This window comes from Calliphora vicina, chromosome 5, assembly GCF_958450345.1.
Source record: "Calliphora vicina chromosome 5, idCalVici1.1, whole genome shotgun sequence".
In the NCBI taxonomy this organism is placed as follows: Eukaryota; Metazoa; Arthropoda; class Insecta; order Diptera; family Calliphoridae; genus Calliphora; species Calliphora vicina.
This window is the reverse complement of record NC_088784.1, coordinates 111,577,972-111,598,679: the sequence shown is the minus strand read 5'-3', so window position 1 is coordinate 111,598,679 and position 20,708 is coordinate 111,577,972. Positions and strand designations below refer to the sequence as shown.

The 20,708-nt window shown below is 31.6% G+C and overlaps 3 protein-coding genes across 8 annotated transcripts; all 3 read left to right on the top strand.

Annotated features, from left to right (window-relative positions):
* Positions 1-260: 260 nt before the first annotated feature.
* On the top strand, positions 261-16,970 carry LOC135962446 (zinc finger protein 141-like). 6 transcript variants are annotated; one of them, XM_065514373.1, is made up of 4 exons: positions 261-711; positions 773-985; positions 1,051-1,404; positions 15,946-16,970. In XM_065514373.1, exons 1-4 carry the CDS (start codon positions 385-387, stop codon positions 16,894-16,896), a joined length of 1,845 nt encoding a protein of 614 aa, XP_065370445.1. In that variant the 5' UTR covers positions 261-384; the 3' UTR covers positions 16,897-16,970. The 6 variants fall into 6 exon arrangements, with proteins under 6 accessions (XP_065370445.1, XP_065370447.1, XP_065370448.1 ...); XM_065514375.1 differs by lacking the exon at positions 15,946-16,970 and adding an exon at positions 14,824-15,772; XM_065514376.1 differs by lacking the exon at positions 15,946-16,970 and adding an exon at positions 12,868-13,883.
* On the top strand, positions 7,576-8,549 carry LOC135961606 (oocyte zinc finger protein XlCOF15-like). The gene has a single exon (XM_065513133.1). The coding sequence runs from the start codon at positions 7,863-7,865 to the stop codon at positions 8,547-8,549; it is 687 nt and encodes a 228-aa protein (XP_065369205.1). The 5' UTR covers positions 7,576-7,862.
* A 1,869-nt stretch (positions 16,971-18,839) lies between the features above and the next one.
* On the top strand, positions 18,840-20,543 carry mEFTu2 (mitochondrial translation elongation factor Tu 2). The gene is made up of 4 exons (XM_065513619.1): positions 18,840-19,319; positions 19,380-19,916; positions 19,993-20,221; positions 20,279-20,543. The coding sequence occupies exons 1-4, from the start codon at positions 18,861-18,863 to the stop codon at positions 20,479-20,481; spliced, it is 1,428 nt and encodes a 475-aa protein (XP_065369691.1). The 5' UTR covers positions 18,840-18,860; the 3' UTR covers positions 20,482-20,543.
* Positions 20,544-20,708: the final 165 nt, after the last annotated feature.

The following is a 20,708-nucleotide window of genomic DNA, read 5'->3' as shown; positions in this document are numbered from 1 at the left end:
AAGACAAAGTTGTTTGTGTATTTTGTATTGCTAATGCTGAGTGCTCTAGTGAGTATACAAAACACACAGCCTATAGCTAAGAGCAATTACAATAACAAAAGAGTACCAAGAGTATAGGGCTTGGGCATGACTGGTAAACACTTTCCTAAAATTTTGTTATTGTGTGCATACTGTTGCAATTAATTTTTTTTAACATTCAAAAAAGTAGACTATTTTAAGAAAGTTTCCCAGTTGGCATCACTGATGCAACGAATGAAGAATCAAAGCAAATGTCAAAATGCTTGGTTTTTTTCAGACAACAAAATAATCTTATAGATATTTGCTAAAAGTGAATGGTATACAAATTGTATTTTTGTGGAAATAAATTGATAGAAAATAAATAAAATGATTCTCTGTGGAAATGTATTTATGGATGAATTAACAGACACATTTATTTTATGTTGTGTGCTGTGCAAGAAGAAATCTCGTCGTTATAATGATTTTACAAGTCACATAAAATCGAAGCATAAAGATCTTACTGAAAAGGAAGCCAAACCATCACGGCAGGCAGTAAAAAAAATTAAACATGAAGACGACAGCGACGACGATGATGATGAAGACCATGAAGAACATGAAGGAACAAAGCCAGAAGTTGAAATTAAAGATGAAATGGATGTTGATGGTCTAGAGGAGTTCACCGATGAAATAAAATATGACGTTCATGAAATTGAAGTAAGCAAACAGAAAGAATAATATCAAAATTTGTTTATGTTTTGTTTTGTCCATTTTTTAGCCATTCATTGACCCTATATTGGCTTTAGAGGATAAGGATAGTGCGGATGCAACTGATCTGCTGGATGTTGCAGATTCGGATGTTAAAGATGAAGATTATGTAGCCGATGATCCAGATAATGATGATTCAGAAGATGAAGATTATCGTGATGAGGATGATAATGGGGCTGATTCGGATTCCGATAATAATGAACTTCCTATTTCCACGGACAAGGTATGTTTTATACCATCAGCCTTATATTTTCAAAATACCTTTAATATGGCAGATTTTATTTTTAGTTCACTCCAACATTTTACCGTAAAAAACGGCATGTAAACGATTTTATAGAATTGTACAAAAGCCAGCCTGTTTTGTGGGATATCAATGATCCTTTATTTGAAAATCCGAAAGCACAAAAAGAAGCCGAACAGGCAATTATAAATGGCATGCAAAAGTTTAATATATTCCTGAAACCATCAGGATTAAAATCTGCAATTAACCAGGTACACAAGTATTGTGTCATCATAAAATCTGATTTGGATAACGGTGATAGTAAAAAAGTTACTTCAATTGCAAAAGGTTATTACGAGAAATGTGAATTCCTTAAAGATTTATTAGCTAGAAAAGCTATACCCGAAGGTGACAAACAAAATGTGAGTAAATAATTTATTTGGAAATAACACGCAATGATAGAAATTCAATTAAGTAACATTATTTTTATATTAAACTATGAATGTTTTGCCAAAAATTAACAACATTATCTGTTGTATAGATTTTACTAACTGCATTATTATTACAATAATAATGTAACTTGATCCGGAATAAAAAAGTAGAATTAAAATTTAAATGATTTTTAAAGATCTGCAATACAATCTTTATTAGAGTTCTATATTCGTCTGATACCTATTATAGGTTTTTTTGTTGAAGACACCACTTATGGTAAAGGTTATAAAAATAACTGAGCACATTGTTAATCATATATGTATATATGATTAACAATACTTAACAATTACAAGATTCTAGACAATAGACCATAATCGGTTTCAACTATACTATAATTTAATAATGCTATAATTTAAAATTAGCTAATAATTAAGAAATTTAAACATCACAGAACCCTACAAGCTTATCAAAATAATGTATGCATACTTACTAAATATTACAGGTAGATTCAAAAATATCATCAGTTTCAGTAAAACATGACTGAATATAAAAACAATTAATAATATTACAACAAATATTACAATTATTAAATAAATAATAATAATCCTAATAATACCAAGTAAGGAAGCTATACTGGGCTGTGCCGAATCTTATATCGTTACCTTAATATATAAAGGCCCTAAGTCGTGTTTTAAGTGCAGATTATTTTGCTAAATATGATATATGAGCGGACCATTTATCGAAATAAATGAAAATCTGGGCTTACAAAAAAAAAAAAAACACGAGTTAGGATCTTTCTATAAGGCAGTGGTACGCAAAAAGAGGCATTTAATTTGTATGCTCTTTTGGGTTAAAAATAAAATATCCACATCAACATCAAGAAACTGAATGAATTGTGTGTTTTTTTATGCTCTATTACGCTCTTTTGTTCACATTCGGGTTGTTTGACGAAAATCATCGTAACCTCAACAATATGAACGCCTACCATGGCTATAAGGTAACGATATACCCTTCACCAAATTATACTTTAAAATAATAATTATAAATATTTTAAGGTAAACTAAATTTATATATTTTTTTTTTTAGTTTTTTTTTAATTTAAAAAAAAAATTAATTTTAAATTTTTTTAATGCATTAATGAAAAAACATTTATGACAAAAATTTTTGGTGAAAAAGAATATATAAAATATATATTTTTTCCGATTTTAACCCATTGTAGGTCCAACTTATTATGGCCTTATATACATCGTTGCAAAGGACTTTGAAATATCTATCATTAGATATCCATATTGACTACATTAATGACTTAGTAATTCAAATATATATGAAAAAAATAGGCAAAAAATTTATGTTGTCCTGTTTTTTTCCTTATATCTCAGCCATCAGGTCTATAGCGGATATGTTGATATATGTATGAATCATGTATGCAAGTTATTTGGGGACTACGAAAAGTTAATTTAAACATACAAACAGGTATACGGACATGGCTATATCGACTCCGCTATCTATAACGATCAAGAATATATATACTTTATGGGGTCGCAAATGAAGAATGTAGAAATTACAAACTGAATGACAAACCCAATAAGCACCAAAGCCCGAAAACTTGAACATTTTGTTGGAATTTGATTTGAATACAAATGTAATAATGTAATTATTTTTTAAACTTGAAAAATATTTGAAAAAATTAAATATTTTTCAAACAATTAACATATGGTTTGAATTTCTATTTCCTTTTCATTGGAGAATTCTATTGAAATAAAGTGTAATACAACTGTAATTCAATTGCTTTACTATAATTCAAGGCTTGATTAACACTTGCTTTCAACTTGAATTCCTGTAAAAATGCCACTCATGGTGAAGGGTATAAAAAGTTGTTCAAGTACATTTATTAATAAAAGAGAATGCACCAATTAAAACAATGATTTAAACATATTATGTTAATGGATAACAATAATAAATTCTGCAAAAATTACTTTTTTTTTTTAACAAAAATACATTTTTTCACCAAAAACACTTTTTCTGGTCTGTTTTTACGACAATATTGCACTCTAACTACTTTGTAAATGAAAAATGTCATTTGCGACCCCATAAAGTATAAATATTATGGATTGTTATAGATAGCGGAATCGATATAGTCATGTACGTCAGTCTGTTGAAATCAATTTTCAGAAGGCCGCCAATAATTTACAAACCTGATTGATATATCAAAATATCGGGTATAGCCCAGGATCGGTTACTATTAAAATCCAAATATTGTTTTTTTCATTAAATTATTTTTTTTTCTCCAACAAATTTTCTTTTGTTTTAATTTACACATTTTTGAGAAATAATTAATAGCAATGGAAATAATGATTTACACATAGTATTGAAGTTAGAGCTTCTTAATTCGGAATTAAAAAATGTCAGCCATTCATTCCATAAATCTATTCCCAATATCTAATTCTTTAGTTTTATTCTTTCAGTCTTTTATTTAAATAGAATTCATTCATCGTTGATTTAATTCATAATGGAATTAATTCATAACAGAATTCATTCAACCTTTGAATGATTAAATTTTTGTTAATTCAGACCTAATACAAATTCAATTAAAATATTTTTTTCATCATTCAGTTTGGAATTAAAGAAAATTTTAATGATTAAAGAAATTATTAATTTCTAGAGAATGGATTCTCAAATGAATGAATTCAATAGATTCGAAGTAGAAAGAAATGCCTATGCATTAATTAATAAACGGAATGGTTAAGATATAACATTTACAGCCTGCTTCTCTAAATGCGAACGAACATTGTCTTTCGTATTTTATGTTGAAAAATTAAAATTTATTTGTTGTTTTCAATTTAAAATACGAAATATGTATAACGTTCGTTCGCATTTAGAGAAACAGTCAGTTACTTTGATTTCGAAAATGGAATAAAGAATTAATTCTTTAGAACCTTTGATTGAAGTATAAATTTATATCATAGATAAGTATTCTTGATCAAAAGATTTTTTAAAATATAAGTCTGTACGTCCTCGTTTCTGGGAGCTGTTTTCAATAGATACATGAACACCCCTTTAATCCGACTTAACGAAAGAGCCAGAAAATTTTTGGCTTTATTCATAAACAATTTTCAAATTTATAAAAGGTTTATACTTTATAGGGGTTTAAATAAAATCTTATAAGTAAATAATTTAAACAAAAGTACTTATTTTAAAAGACTATGTTAAGGTTTGAGAAAAATTTATATCAATAATTTGTTAAAGTTTGGCAAAAAATATTCTTAAAAAATATGTTTATAGTATGTAATCTTAATTGAATTTCATCCACTTTACATTTAAACGTACAATTGAAAATAGAATGCAAAATATCATGCACTATTACGCTTTTTTCAATGATCCCAGTGATAAGTATTTCGTTTGAGAAAATCGCGAAATTGCGCTGCTGGAACGATGAAATGAAATGAAGTGATTGTGATGAATTAAGAATTTCATTTTACCGATCCATTATGTTTATGTAGTTGTTTGTGGCGACAAGCAATTTCAATAGTGAAAAATAATTGATGTATTTTTTGTTTCTTTATTTTCTTAAAACAAAAAAGTGTCCATTAATATTCAAGCAATGGGATGATAATACTTCTAACTTCATCGAAACATACGCAAGATATTCGGTTCTCTACAATACAAAACATCCGTTATTTAATAGTGCTGAAGAGAGGCACAAAGCTCTATCCGAACTAAACCAAAGCTTAGCAAGTCAACACAATATAGATTTCAGCAAAGAAGTCTTGTCTAATGCCATTGATCAATTCCAATCATGGTTTTACGATACGAAACGGCACAAAGGAAACCGATATAAACTCACAAGTAGTGTCGAGGATAAATATTTGAAAATGTGCAAGTTCATGCCGTCGAAACAATTGAAACTACGGCAAAGGATGACGTGTGAATTTTGTAACACTCTTTTCTATACGGAACACAATTTAAAGCTCCATCTATTTAAAGCTCACCAAATAGGAGAACTACCATTTCAGTGCGATCAATGTGGCAAAAAGTTCGACTCGAAAATGTATTTGAGAGTTCATACACTTCGTGTACATGTTGGCAAGCAGCATCCCTGTGAATATTGTGGCCGAAAGTTCGCCATACTGCCAGAACTGAACACTCATATTAAGATACACACAGAAGAGAAGCCTCACGTCTGTGAGCATTGTGGCAAATCATTTAGATTGAAAACCCAATTGGGCTATCATGTTACTGCGATCCACACTAACATTCGTGCTTTTAAGTGTACCATGTGTCCCAAGGACTTTAAAAAGAAACGCGACCTCACCGATCACATCAAATCGCATTTAAATATACGCGACAAAATCTGTGAGACATGTGGTAAAGGATTTTCCAATTGTCATTCATTGATTCGTCACCGTCAGATACATTCGGCGGTGAAGAGGTACGAATGCAAATTGTGCGATGCCAAATTTCATCAGTTTGTTGGCCTCAATGGTCACATGAAACGCACTCACAATATCGTGAAGAAAAAAGAACCATAGTTTTTAATCACTACTACTATAATTAAACTGTTATACACATAATTTTTAATTACAAATAAACATACATTACTTACATCCAAATAAAAACAGAAAGCAAAGTATTTTCTTCATAAATATTGTTAATTATCGATCTCTCTGTATCTGTATCTGTATCTATCTCAGTCTCAGTCTCTGTCTCTCTCACCAATTGTGAAGCATCCATCCCATTGTTTTGTTGTCGTTTTTGAGAATTTTCTCAACAAGTATCTAGTACAGCGTTTAATCGTTTCTTAATTTTGAATACCAATCTAATGAATTTACGCGTATAGCATTTGATAGTTTTAAATCGCCGTTAATTTGTTAAAAATATCCTAAATAATTGTTTTATTTTTGTTGTCTTTATTTCTCCTTTAAACAAAACAGAAACCATTAACGCTCAAACAATGGGATGACAATACTTCGAAATTCATCGATGCTTACGCAAAATACCCACTGTTATACGACGGAGAGCATCCATTGTATGGCAATTTCGAGGAAATACAAAAAGCCAATCACGACCTTACAAATGCACTATTAACTGAACACAATATTGATTTCAAAGATGAAACCCTATCGACGGCAATCAGTCAATTGCATTCTTGGTATTACGATGCCAAACAGCGAAAAGGAAAACAAAACGGTAGATTGCATAAGGACGAAGAGGAATATTTCAAAAAGTGTAGCTTTTTGCCAGCAAAACGTTTAAAAACGAAATTTTATTGCAACGTTTGCAAGAAAAATTTCAACATGGAACACAATCTAAAGGGTCATCTCTTTAGATTCCATCAGATAGGAGACCTACCCTTCCAATGCGACCAATGTGGCAAAAAGTTCGAAATCAAATCCACCCTACAAACTCACATTCAAAGAATGCACGTCAGTAGGAAATTCCCTTGCGGTTTCTGCGGAAAACTCTTTGCCATAAAATCGGAGCTAAAAGTTCACAATATGGTACACACAGCGGAAAAGCCACATGTCTGCGAACTGTGCGGAAAAGCGTTTAGAATAAAGACACAACTACGCTACCATGTTACAGCAATACACACAAAGATTCGTGCCTACAAATGCACCATGTGCCCCAAGGATTTCCTTAAGAAACGTGACTTGACCGATCACGTTAAAACGCACCTGAATATTCGCGACAAGATATGTGAAACGTGTGGAAAGGGCTTTTCGAACAGTCATTCGTTAATTCGACATCGTCAGATACACTCGGAAGTTAAGCGATACGCCTGTAAATTGTGCGATGCCAAATTTCACCAATTTGTCGGTCTAAACGGTCACATGAAACGTACGCACAACATTGTAAAAAAAGATTCGTAATTCAATAGAATTTCATTGTATAATAATTATGCTTACTTAATCTACATATATACAATATAAACAGTAAAATAAACACATACATACATAAATATAAAATTATAGAATTGTTTTTAATCGTCCCATTGGTTTCATATCTTCAAATTCGAATGTTTAGTGTAGATTTTATATCTGTTTATATTTTCATAAAACTGCTGTTTAAGTTCTTCCTTCTACATAGTATTAAAAATCCGTAATCATTTTACTACTACTCTTTTTTTTATTATCTTTATCCCTCCTCCCAATTAAAACAGGAACTGAATCAAAATCCATTAAATTTTAAAAAGTTGGATGGAAATACTTTAAATTTCATCGACACTTACGAAAAGTTTCCTCAACTCTATGATGAAAAACATCCGTTGTTTGGAAATGTTGAGGAAAAATTAAAATCTTTAAGTGAATTTGCAAATCAACTTTTACTAGAACACGGCATACAACTCACAGTCGAATGGCTCTCCAACGTCATAAGACAATTACAGTCATGGTATTATCATTCCAAGACACGCAACGAAAACCAAAAGAGAAAATTAAATAAGCACGAAATGGAATACTTCAAGAAATGTTCGTTCCTCCCGCAGAAGCGTTTAAGCGATAAATACTTTTGCAGCATTTGCAAAAACGTATTCAATATGAAAAGTAGTTTAGACGGCCATCTCTTTAGACACCATCAAATCGGCGATTTACCCTTTGAGTGCGATCAATGTGGAAAAAAGTTCTCTCAGAAAACTATACTTCAACAGCACGTACAGCGAATGCACGCCAGCAGGAAATATCGCTGCGAATTTTGTGACAAACTATTTGCCACACAGTCGGAACAAAACTTTCACACCAGAATCCATACGGCCGAAAAACCACATGTCTGTGAATATTGCGGCAAATCGTTTCGAATTAAAACTCAATTGGGTTATCATGTCACCGCTGTCCACACGAAAATACGTGCCCACAAATGCAACATGTGTCCCAAGGATTTCCTTACAAAACGTGACTTGACGGATCACATTAAAGCGCACTTGAATATACGCGACAAAATATGTGAAACGTGCGGCAAAGGGTTTTCCAATAACCATTCATTTCGGCGACATCGCCAAATACACTCGGAAATCAAACGATATGAGTGTAAATTTTGCGATGAAAAGTTCAATCAGTTAATAAGCCTCCATAGACACAAAAAACGCATTCACAAAGATGTTAAGGAAACTGAGAAAAATACCAAAATTGAAAAATCCTAAAGTTTAGTACGCAAATCCAAAACTTACATTTACTTATGTATTTGGTCAACTCACAAGGTCTCCTATCATGTCAAATTGTCCTAATATTTCACAAAGTTGTTATTGCATTTCAAGCAAAAAATGTCATTATTGTGTTATCGTAAGCAACAAGCAGAGACCTGCGCCGAACGCCTAAGAGTCGGTTAAGCCGAGCCGCCGAGTAGTGAAATATTAGGACATTATGACTGATAGGAGACCTTGTGAATTGACCAATTATGTATAAGGGTACTCCAATATTGTATGACCAAACACAAATCAAGCTAATTAAAAAGCAAATGTTTCAAAACCCGTTTCTGTGCCAGTCTAATGTTAATACATATGTATGTATGTATGTACTTGAAATGTATTTATTTATGTACAATGTAATTGTAAATAAATAAATAACAAAAAAACCTTAAAATAAGGTCTATTATTTAAGTATGTTTGGGACAGGTTTTCTTTTAAATTAAAATTTTGATTTTATAATTGTGTTTCGCAGCCATTTTTCTAGACTGGGTTAAATAAATTTGTTGCCACATTCATATTTATGTTTGTTAGTTTATTGATTTTAAGTTAGAAGAATTATTTGAAGAATTATTTTCTTTTCCAGCACTTTTTCATTTCCCGGGATTCCGGGAATTTCCTCCTAGAACAAATTATTCAATTTTAAGAATGTAGACTTCGTTAAAAATCCAATGGGCGTCGTTAACCCATTTTAAAACCTGGGCCCAATTCCACAAACAACTTATCAAATTTTCACTTTGCATTTATCAAATTACATTTTTTGGCAAAGTGATAAGTGTTTCTGTTACAAAGTGAGTGTGCAAAGTGTTCCACAAAGCATTTAATCATTTTTGCAATTCTGTTTTATCACTTGGCTTAGCTAAATAGAATGTTAAAATTAGCCTCAAAATAAAAATGAAAAAAAAACTTCAGCAGTGTATAAAGAACCAAATTATACTTTAAAATAAAAATTTTAAATGTAAACAAAATTCCAAAATTTTTTAAGATAAAAATTTTATGGCAAATTTTATTTTTTAGTGACAAAAACATTATGCAAAATTTTTTTTTTCATTTTTTTAAATTAAAGTTTTATAGGCGCACAGAAAAAAGTTTCAACATAAATATGTAGTATGATTTGATTTCATTGATTTTCAATTCATAACATTTATAAACTATTTCATGAATAGTATGATTTTGTTCATAATTTTAGTATTCAAATAAAAAATTCACGTCTTAACTTTTTGAATGCTTCACTAGTTATAACAATATGAATTTGTAAAGCGACCGTTTACCTTGCAAATGTTTGACAAACCAAAACCAAAACCCAAAACCATGACACAATAATTGTAGAAGGTAGCATCACTAGGGAGAGTTTTCAATATTTACCCCTATAACGTCAAACTTTGATTTTTTCATAATTTTTCATATTTTCTTTTGTTTTAGAATTTTATAATTGAGAATTTATTTTCTACTGAGTACTTTATATTGTTGTGTAATGCTCAAAATGGTCCATGTATGTAATGGCATCACGTGAGAACGGCTGGATCGATTTGGCTGATTTTTTTATTCGATTCGAAATTTTCAGGAGATGATTTGTAAAGAGAAAAAATCGGAAATTTTAATTTTTAATTCTTTCTTAAGAGAAATTTTTTGGAGAAACTTGAAGAACTAACATTAGTAAATAGCTACGGCGGTCATCTAGTTTTAAATAAAATTTGTGCTATCCGATTTTGTTTGGTTTATTTTAGAAATTGGTGTTGGTGCGTGATGTTTTTGATTCCAAATGACCTAAAAAAATGATTTTTATTACTTATGTATACAACATTGGGCATTACGTGGTGGTATGCCAAAAATTTCGCCAAAATTAGTTATATGCCTAATGTGCATATGGCTATTTTTTTTTATTAACATACAATGAATGACATTTGGAACAAACGAACAACAATGCATTCATGACATTTGACGAAAATATTGTTGTGAATTTTACAATACGAAATTGAAAAAAAAAAAAATTCGCTGCGAAAATATCATTATCGAAATTTTACAAATTTGTCTGTTTTGATCCACATGTGAATCGTACTCATAATATGTACGCATACTTATTGTTAGATAAGATAATTAAATTTATTCCACTACTATTTAAGCAATTGAAATATACATACATACATATGTACATACATATTTTATTTGAATAAATAGGAGAAAAAGCACTGTGTTCTTTCTTGTTTTAATAATTGTTTTCTTTATTTCGTTGCAATAAAACAGAAACCACTCACTCTTGACCAATGGGACGATACTACATGCAAGTTTATCGATATTTTTGAAAAATTTCCATTACTTTACGACAAGAAAAATCCGTTATATGGCCAACTAGAGGATAAGCAAATTGCTATAACAGACATTCACAACACCCTACTAAGGCAGCATAATATTAATTTCAACGAAGAAATGCTATCCAAAGCCATACATCAATTGAAATCTTGGTATTACCGCACCAAACGACGAAAAGGTAAACTCAGCAAATGTCATGAGAAATATTTCAAACTGTGCAAATTTATACCCGGAAAGCGAATAAAAGAGAAGATTCTGTGTAACATTTGCGAAAAGGTCTTTTATACCGAGCACAATTTAAAGTATCACTTATCAAAAGTCCACAAAATCGGCGATTTTTCGTTTCAATGTGATCTATGTGGAAAGAAACTTGTTTCGAAAACGGCTTTACAATATCATAATTTAAGGGTTCACGCTGAAAAGAAATATCCATGTGAGTTTTGTGGAAAATTATACGCTATACCAGCAGAACTGAAGGTCCACACACGGATACACACGGCAGAGAAGCCGCATGTGTGTGAATTATGTGGCAAATGTTTTAGACTACGCAATCTTTTGGGTCTTCATGTTACGCGCATGCACACCAAGATACGTGCCTTCAAGTGCACAATGTGCCCCAAAGATTTTCTCCAAAACACCGATCTAAGAGATCATATGAAAACCCACTTAAATATACGCGACAAAATATGCGAAACATGTGGTAAAGGTTTTACCAATTGTCATTCCTTGATACGACACCGTCAGATACACTCAGAAATTAAGAAATTCGCCTGTAAATTGTGTGACGCGAAATTCCATCAATTTGTTGGACTTAATGGTCATATGAAACGTACCCATAACATAGTTAAAGACGCTAACAATTAGAATTACTACTTACATACATACATACATAAATACTTGTAAATGAAATTTTATTTAATAAACAATTGAGCAAATTTCATTTCGTTATTTTAATATTTTTTTTTTTTTTTAAATTTCATGACTTTTGGCCTGGATATTTATTCTGCAAATGTGCAAATTGTAATAAAATTAACAATATTATTGGGAACCGTCAAAAAATTATATATTTTAATTATTTTTATACCCACCTCATAAGATGCTTAGACGATCAAGCTATGTCCGTCCATCTGTCTGTCTGTTGAAAACACGATAGGGCCCAAACGGAAGGAGCTAGCTGACTGATCATAAGTTTTGTTTGCTATTGACTATGCGGCAATATCAGTCCACGATTTCACTGTTTGAGCAGTCAGAAATATCTTGACTATGCGGCAATCCTGATTAAATTTTGCACAAATTAGATCTAAGTACTCTGAAATTATACTGTAAAGTATGGCGAAAATCGGGCAACATTTGACTTAATTAATTAATTTCTTTCTACCAACTTTTGTGAGGATTGATCCATAATTGACACTATCCCTCATATATAACCACTATATTAGAAAAATATTTTACTGTCAATATTGATGGTGGGTATACAAGATTCGGCACTGTCGAATATAGCACTCTTACTTGTTGAAACTAGAAATGATTTTTTCTTATATGTATGTAAGTATAATGACTATGTTGTGGATCTTTATCTTACGTTGTTTTTAAACTGAATGTCTTTCAAAAAGTGAACGCTTTTCCCCAGAATAAAAATTAAATGAGAAGTATTTATTTAAAAATTGTTGAATATGGAAAACATTTATGTTAAGTAGTTAATTTGTCCTTTGAGTGTGATCTTTCCTTTCTAATATTTGCAACGTGTGACCAGAGATTTTTGAAAATTGGTGCAGGCACGAAACGTACTCATAATATTTTTAGTTACTTACTGCTGGTTTTTATAATTTTAAGAAATTTAAATATAATTTACAATAAATAACATACAAATTAGATGCTATTTTTTATTTTAAATCGGCTTTTTATGTTTGATTAAAATAAAAATTGTTTTAATTGTTGTTTTCTTTATTTCGTTGCAATTAAACAGAAACCACTCACACTTGACCAATGGGACGATACTACGTGTAAGTTTATCGATATTTATGCAAAATTTCCATTACTCTACGATGGAGAGCATCCGTTATATGGCAAATATGAGGATAAGTTAAAAGCCATATCGGACATTCGACACACCTTACTAAGTCAAGATAAGATAGATTTCAACGAAGAAATCATATCAGATGCCATAGATCAATTACAATCGTGGTACTATTCAAACAAACGTCGAAAACTTAAGACTAATGACGCTAAACTTGTCAAATGCTACGAAAACTACTTAAAAATGTGCAAATTTTTGCCGGAGAAGCGATTAAAGGTGAAGATCGTATGTAGCATTTGCAACAAGAACTTTTACACGGAGAATAATTTTAAATATCATTTATCGAAAGTCCATCAAGTCGGAGAATTTTCGTTTCAATGTGATCAATGTGGAAAGAAACTTGTTTCGAAATCTGCTTTACAATGTCACACACAGAGGGTTCATTCTGGTAAGAAATATCCGTGTGAGTTTTGTGGAAAACTATTTGCTATACCTTCAGAACTGAGGATCCACACACTGGTACATACGGCCGAGAAACCACATGTGTGTGAATTATGCGGCAAAGGTTTTAGATTACGAAACAATTTGGGTCTTCATGTTACACGTATGCACACCAAGATACGTGCCTTTAAATGTACCATGTGTCCTAAAGATTTTCTCAAAAATGGCGATCTAAAGGATCATATAAAAACTCATTTAAATATACGTGACAAAATATGCGAAACTTGTGGCAAAGGCTTTACCAATTGTCATTCCTTGATACGACACCGTCAGATACACTCAGAGATTAAGAAATTCGCTTGTAAACTGTGTGACGCAAAATTTCATCAATTTGTTGGACTTAATGGTCATATGAAACGTACCCATAATATCGTTAAGGACGCTAACAATTAGTGTATGATGTACTATGTATAATAATGTATTTGAAATTTCCCAATAAACAGAAAGCTTTGAATTGGAATAAATATTTACATATGTACATACATATTTATTTCATTTTCAAATATGTACAGTGAGTGTCACTCAAAATCGTACAACATATTTTTTTTTTAAATATTATGAAATTATACAGGCAATAATAGGTGATTATATAAAAAATTAAGTCATTTTATTAATTGGAACAAAAAATATGTATTTCAACAAAAAAGTTAACAAAACCTCAATTCGTTAAAAAAATATTGATGAAAATTAAAGGACATCACAAAATTCATATTTCACTTAAATTCGTACAATTATATTAAATTATAATTAAAACTTTAAAAATTAAAAAAAATGTTAATATTAAATAATCCTAATACTTTGTAGGGTATCATTTGCTATTTCTTAGTGCCTTTACGATTTTAAATGAAGCGTTGATATTCTGGGCACTGACAGTCTTACCCAATTTTTTTATTTGTGGATAAGGGCAATTAAAATTATACCCAATTTTCTGATAGGTAATAGCACACACAATATAAAAATAGCATTTTAAAATACTTCCAAAACATCAACTTTCTAAAACTAATGAATAAAATTTGACTACGATGGTGTACGATTTTAAGTGACATTCACTGTACATACATATGTACATATGTATTTCCTTTGATAATAAATAGCCTTGAAAGATGTAGTTTTTAATGTGGGAATTATAGATTACATTCAAAATATGTAGTATCTAGAATAGCTTTCCTTCGATATTAATGTTTTATACTTTGTTGGAGAGATCTCTTTCTTAAGAAGGTACAATTTATGTCATTGTTTATCCGATTTTCGGCACGGGTTCTCGTTATCTGATTGGCCTCAAATTTAGCATCAATTAGTTTTAGCTACTAATGACAGTTTTAAGTTGTTTTATTTGATGTTCGATTATTTTAAATAAATAATTGTTTTATTTTTTATTACCTCTATTTTTCTACGACGCAATAGAAACAGTATCAGAAACCATTAAATTTGAAGAAGTTGGAGGGAACTACTTTAAGTTTCATCGATGCTTATGCCAAGTTTCCCCAACTATATGATGGTAATCATCCGTTGTATGGAAACATTGAAGAAAAGTCCAAATCCTTGATGGAATTTTCCAATAAACTTTTACATGAGCATAACATTCATCTCAAAGAAGAGTGTGTATCCAATGCTATAAAACAATTACAGTTGTGGTATTACCATTCCAAAAATCGCAAACAACTACAAAAGAGAAAACTGAATACAGACGAAATGGAATATTTGAAAAAGTGTACTTTTTTTCCAGCAGAACGTTTACGCGAGAAATATGTGTGCAGTATTTGTAATAAATGTTTCAATCTGGAAATCAATTTGAAGGGCCATCTCTTCAGGTACCATCAAATAGGTGATCTGCCCTTTGAGTGTGAGCAGTGTGGAAAAAAGTTTGGAAAGAAGACTATTCTTCATCAGCACATACAACGAATGCACGCCAGCAGGAAATATCAATGTGAATTTTGCACAAAATTGTTTGCGACAAAATCGGAACAGAATTTCCACAGCATGGTTCATACGGCCGAAAAACCTCATGTTTGTGAATTTTGTGGTAAATCATTTAGAGTGAAGACTCAATTGGGTTATCACGTTACAGCTGTCCACACGAAAATTCGTGCTTTCAAGTGCGACATGTGTCCCAAAGACTTTCTAAAGAAACGTGACTTGACGGATCATGTTAAAACACATTTAAATATTCGAGATAAAATATGTGCAACGTGTGGCAAGGGATTTTCAAATTGTGATTCATTGCGACGACATCGCCAAATACATTCCGATATTAAGCGATATGCCTGTAAACTATGTGATGCAAAATTTCATCAATTTGTAGGTTTAAATGCACATATGAAACGTAATCATAATATTGTTAGAGGAAATTAATAAATTAATTACAACACTAGATTTGTTTATAACATACAAACATACATATTTTAAGAAATACATACATACATATACTGTACATAATTTTAAATCGGTTTTTTATGTTTTTTTGTTTGATTGAGAAAGAAAACTTGTTTTAATAATTATTTTCTTTATTTCGTTGCAATAAAACAGAAACCACTCACACTTGACCAATGGGACGATACTACGTGTAAGTTTATCGATATTTATGCAAAGTTTCCATTACTCTACGATGGAGAGCATCCGTTATATGGCAAATATGAGGATAAGCTAAAGGCCATATCGGACATTCGACACACCTTACTAAGTCAACATAAGATTGATTTCAATGAAGAAATCATATCAGATGCCATAGATCAATTACAATCGTGGTACTATTTAAACAAACGTCGAAAACATAAGATTAATAATAATGATAAACTTGGTAAGTGCTATGAAAAGTACTTACAAATCTGTACATTTTTGCCGGAGAAGCGATTAAAAGTGAAGATCGTGTGTAGCATTTGCAACAAGAACTTTCATACAGAGCACAATTTTAAATATCATTTATCGAAAGTCCATCAAGTCGGCGATTTTTCGTTTCAATGTGATCAATGTGGAAAGAAACTTATTTCAAAATCTGCTTTACAGTGTCATGCTCAAAGGGTTCACTCTGAAAAGAAATATCCGTGTGAGTTTTGTGGAAAACTATTTGCAATACCTTCAGAACTGCGGATCCACACACTGGTACACACGGCTGAGAAACCGCATGTGTGTGAATTATGTGGCAAAGGTTTTAGATTACGAAACAATTTGGGTCTTCATGTTACACGTATGCACACCAAGATACGTGCCTTTAAATGTACCATGTGTCCTAAAGATTTTCTTAAAAATTGCGATCTAAAGGATCATATAAAAACGCATTTAAATATACGTGACAAAATATGCGAAACTTGTGGTAAAGGTTTTACCAATTGTCATTCCTTGATACGACACCGTCAGATACACTCAGAAATTAAGAAATTTGCCTGTAAATTGTGTGATGCGAAGTTCCATCAGTTTGTTGGACTTAATGGTCATATGAAACGTACCCATAATATAGTAAGAAAAGACGCTAACAATTAGAATTACACCCTTACTTGTAAATGAAATATACTTACATACATTCATAATAATATGTTAATAAATTATTAAGCAAATTTCGCAATTGTCATTTTTTAATCTTTCGCCATTTTTAGCTCAGACCTTGATTTCGGAATACAAAATTAGTTTACCCGTCTTAGCTGTTCCAGTAGCTTGATAAGGTTATTACTTAAGGGCCATGGACTTTAAAATATATTGTTACGTTTTTACCTTTTAAAAACGGTGGTATATTTCCTTTAAATATGTAAATACAAATATATTATTTATTTAAAAACGTAAAATCATAGAATTCATTAAAAATTGTGGAATGAATGCTATTTCAATTGATATATCTATACAATGATATATGTCTTGGGATAAAAAATTGTTTACCATCAAATTATATCATCCAGGCGACGTGTTTTTCTTATCTTATTGTATATTTACTTATTCTGGGTAATGGGAAGCTATCACCACAAGCGTTTCTTAATAACAGGATATATAGTACATATTTTGAAATGAAATTAGATTTTATTCAATTTCTCAACAACAAAAAATGGAAGTCATAGTTTAAAACGTCATCTTAGTTACATCCAATTGGTAAATTGGTGGAATACCATCTAAAACTCAACGTATCAACTGGTGGAGTTCCTGCTTCATATATGAAGATATATGTAAGTTGACTAGGGACAAATTTAAATCGACGTGGGACAACCTGGCAATTTAAAAGTCTTGTTACTCCGCCATCAAACTGGAAAGAAAAACCAGTTTATCTCAAAATGGCAAATGGTTTTGTGTCATCCTGAAATCGTTACTATTTTAACAAAACAAAAAAAAAACCCTACACTGAGTACATGTGCAAAAATTGTTTTCGTTTTAAATTTGAATAATTTGTTATTCGTGAGTTGTGTTTCATTCATATGGATATCAAAATATTTAAGAGATTTAAAGTGATTTTCTTATGGCAGCTATGGTCAGTTATGAATCGATCAGCACAAAATGTTTAAATATGGCTGGCTACTGATTGGAAATGATTAAAAGAAAACGGTTACTCCAATTTGGATTATTTCGGTAATGGTGTGTTAACGGTAATGTTGTTGTAGTAGCGTGAACATCCCAGAAGGAACTGTTGCGTCAGCATGACGTTATGTTCCTTGAACGATAGAACTTTAGTTTTCTCGTGAAGGTGGTGTTCTGTGGTAATTTGGAGGCAGCCTGTGACGGCTGCATTTTGACAGCTTTGAATATTTCTCCACTAAGTATCACTTAACGAAGGCGACCACACTGGAGCTGCATAGTTAACCAGTGACCGGTCAATCGTCTTGTAGGTTGCTAGCAAGGTTTCTTTGTCCCTACCCCAAGTGCTGCCGGCTAGTGCCTTGAGGACCTTGTTCCTATTTCGCAGTTTATGCGTGATTGCAGTGGCGTGTGCAAAATGTGACCTGTCGCCAAGATGGTTGAAATTAAACATAATTATCAAGGCGAATTTTTACAAGGTGGCGAAGAAATCTTCGTCTGATTTCGTTTATTTTTTTATTTATTGAAATATACTTTACAAAAAATCATTCTTTATATATGGAGGAAGCAGCTGTGAACAGATGTTTAGTTGAAGTCACTGTGTATAATATTTATATATATATATATATATATATATATATATATATATATATATACATATTTATAAAATTTATACTATAAATTCGTTTGGATAATTATGTTTAATTTCTAAATTTTTTTAATTGTAACATTTTTCGAAATAGTATACATCTGGCAATACTGGTTGTACATGTTCCACCAGTTCATGGCGAATATGAATTCGCCTTGCACCAGCTGTTAGATAAAAACAAATTAGATTTTCATAACACATTCATATGTAGGTAGTAAATTCTATATTTTATTTATATTAATTCATTAATCAATGAAAACTTCTTTAATGTAATTAGTGCAAACTACCATACTGCAACAGTATGAGAACTTTTCTAATAAGGATTGGTACTCACTTAAGACATAATGAACAGCACTATTGGCGACGTTTCTTAAATCCGGTATGTTGCGTTAACAATTCAAACTCTAATGGCAGGAGATTTTTGAAAAATAAATTGGATGCGAGTTGTAATACTGTTGCCTTGGGTTTTGAAAGATCATATTGTTCTTCTGCAATTGCTGCAACCTTAGATGGTGAGAAACCACATTGTAACATTGGTACTATTGGGCATGTGGACCATGGAAAAACGACATTAACTGCTGCTATCACTAAAGTTTTGTCGAAGAAAGGTTTAGCGGATTTCGTTTCGTATGACCAGATTGATAGGGCACCGGAAGAGAAGGCCAGAGGAATCACTATAAATGCCTGTCACATTGGTTATGCGACATCACAAAGAACTTATGCTCATACTGACTGCCCCGGACATGCCGATTATATTAAGGTAAATCTGTCCATAGTTATATAATGAACAACTCACGATGCTTAATATTAATTTTGTAAGAACATGATTTCTGGGGCATCTCAAATGGATGGTGCTATACTGGTGGTGGCTGCTACAGATGGGCAAATGCCCCAAACAAGAGAACATCTTCTGTTAGCCAAACAAGTAGGTATTACAAAAATTATAGTCTTCATTAATAAAGCCGATTTAGTGGATCAAGAAGTTCTGGAATTGGTGGAAATTGAAATGCGTGAAATGTTAACGGACTTTGGATTTGATGGTCTAAATAGTCCCGTTATTTGTGGATCTGCTTTATTGGCTTTACGTGATGATAAATCGCCATTTGGAGTAGCATCGATTGAAAAACTAGTCGATAGTATTGACTCGTATGTACCAACACCAAAACGTGATTTTGACTCACCATTTATACTGCCCATTGATAACGCATTCACCGTTCCTGGTCGAGGTACCGTTGTAGTTGGCACCATAAAACGAGGAACAATAACTAAAAATGCCGAATGTGATCTATTGGGTTTCAATCAGAATATAAAAACTTCCGTGGGTGATATACAAATATTTCGTAAGAGTATACCAAAGGTAATGTATAATTTGAATAGCTTTTTTTATAGCTATGACATAAATCTACAAACATGTTTTTAAACATACGTTAAAGGCTGTGGCCGGTGAAAATATTGGAGCGTTATTACGCGGTGTTAAAATATCCAGTGTGGAACGTGGCATGCTGCTCTGTGCACAAGGATCAGAAGATATTTCAAATCATTTTGTTGGTTCCATGTATTTGCTGTCAAGAGCAGAAGGCGGACGCTCCAAACCTATGCTTTCAAAATATATACAACAGTTATTTAGTGTCACTTGGAATGTACCAGCCCGAATAGATATGAGTGAGTATCACTGATGGTAAACAAAAAATATTCAAAACTTACATTTCCTTTTTCTAGTTCCCTCAAATAGTATGTTAATGCCTGGAGAACATACAAATGTACGTATTACGTTATTGCGCAAAATGGTGATGACAAATGGACAACCTTTTACGATACGAGAAAACGGCGCCACAGTTGCTACTGGCATGATTTTGGAACGAAAACCTTCTATCGATTTACCTAAAAATAAATTATCTAAAGCAATTGTTAGTTATGATTAAGCCAAAGAAATTATTTTAGATTTCAATTAAAATGAATTTTGGAAAATTTCACGAAGCTTTAATTTGTCAATTCCACCTTTAATACTGATGAGTTACATGGGTTTACATATATGTATAAGTTTGTCATTCCGTTTGTAATTCCTACATTTTTCATTTGCGACCTCATAAAGTATACATATTCTGGATCGTTATAGATAGCGGAGTCGATATTACCATGTCCGTCTGTA

What these genes read in the sequence shown, in the direction of transcription:
- mEFTu2 (XM_065513619.1), top strand. Translation starts at nt 18,861, where the DNA reads ATGAGAACTTTTCTAATAAGGATTGGTACTCACTTAAGACATAATGAA. An exon ending in GACATGCCGATTATATTAAG is followed by an intron (nt 19,320 to 19,379) that starts GTAAATCTGTCC and finishes TAATTTTGTAAG; the next exon opens with AACATGATTTCTGGGGCATC. An exon ending in ACCAGCCCGAATAGATATGA is followed by an intron (nt 20,222 to 20,278) that starts GTGAGTATCACT and finishes TCCTTTTTCTAG; the next exon opens with TTCCCTCAAATAGTATGTTA.
- LOC135961606 (XM_065513133.1), top strand. Translation starts at nt 7,863, where the DNA reads ATGGAATACTTCAAGAAATGTTCGTTCCTCCCGCAGAAGCGTTTAAGC.
- LOC135962446 (XM_065514373.1), top strand. Translation starts at nt 385, where the DNA reads ATGATTCTCTGTGGAAATGTATTTATGGATGAATTAACAGACACATTT. An exon ending in TTCCTATTTCCACGGACAAG is followed by an intron (nt 986 to 1,050) that starts GTATGTTTTATA and finishes TTTTATTTTTAG; the next exon opens with TTCACTCCAACATTTTACCG. An exon ending in CCGAAGGTGACAAACAAAAT is followed by an intron (nt 1,405 to 15,945) that starts GTGAGTAAATAA and finishes GCAATAAAACAG; the next exon opens with AAACCACTCACACTTGACCA.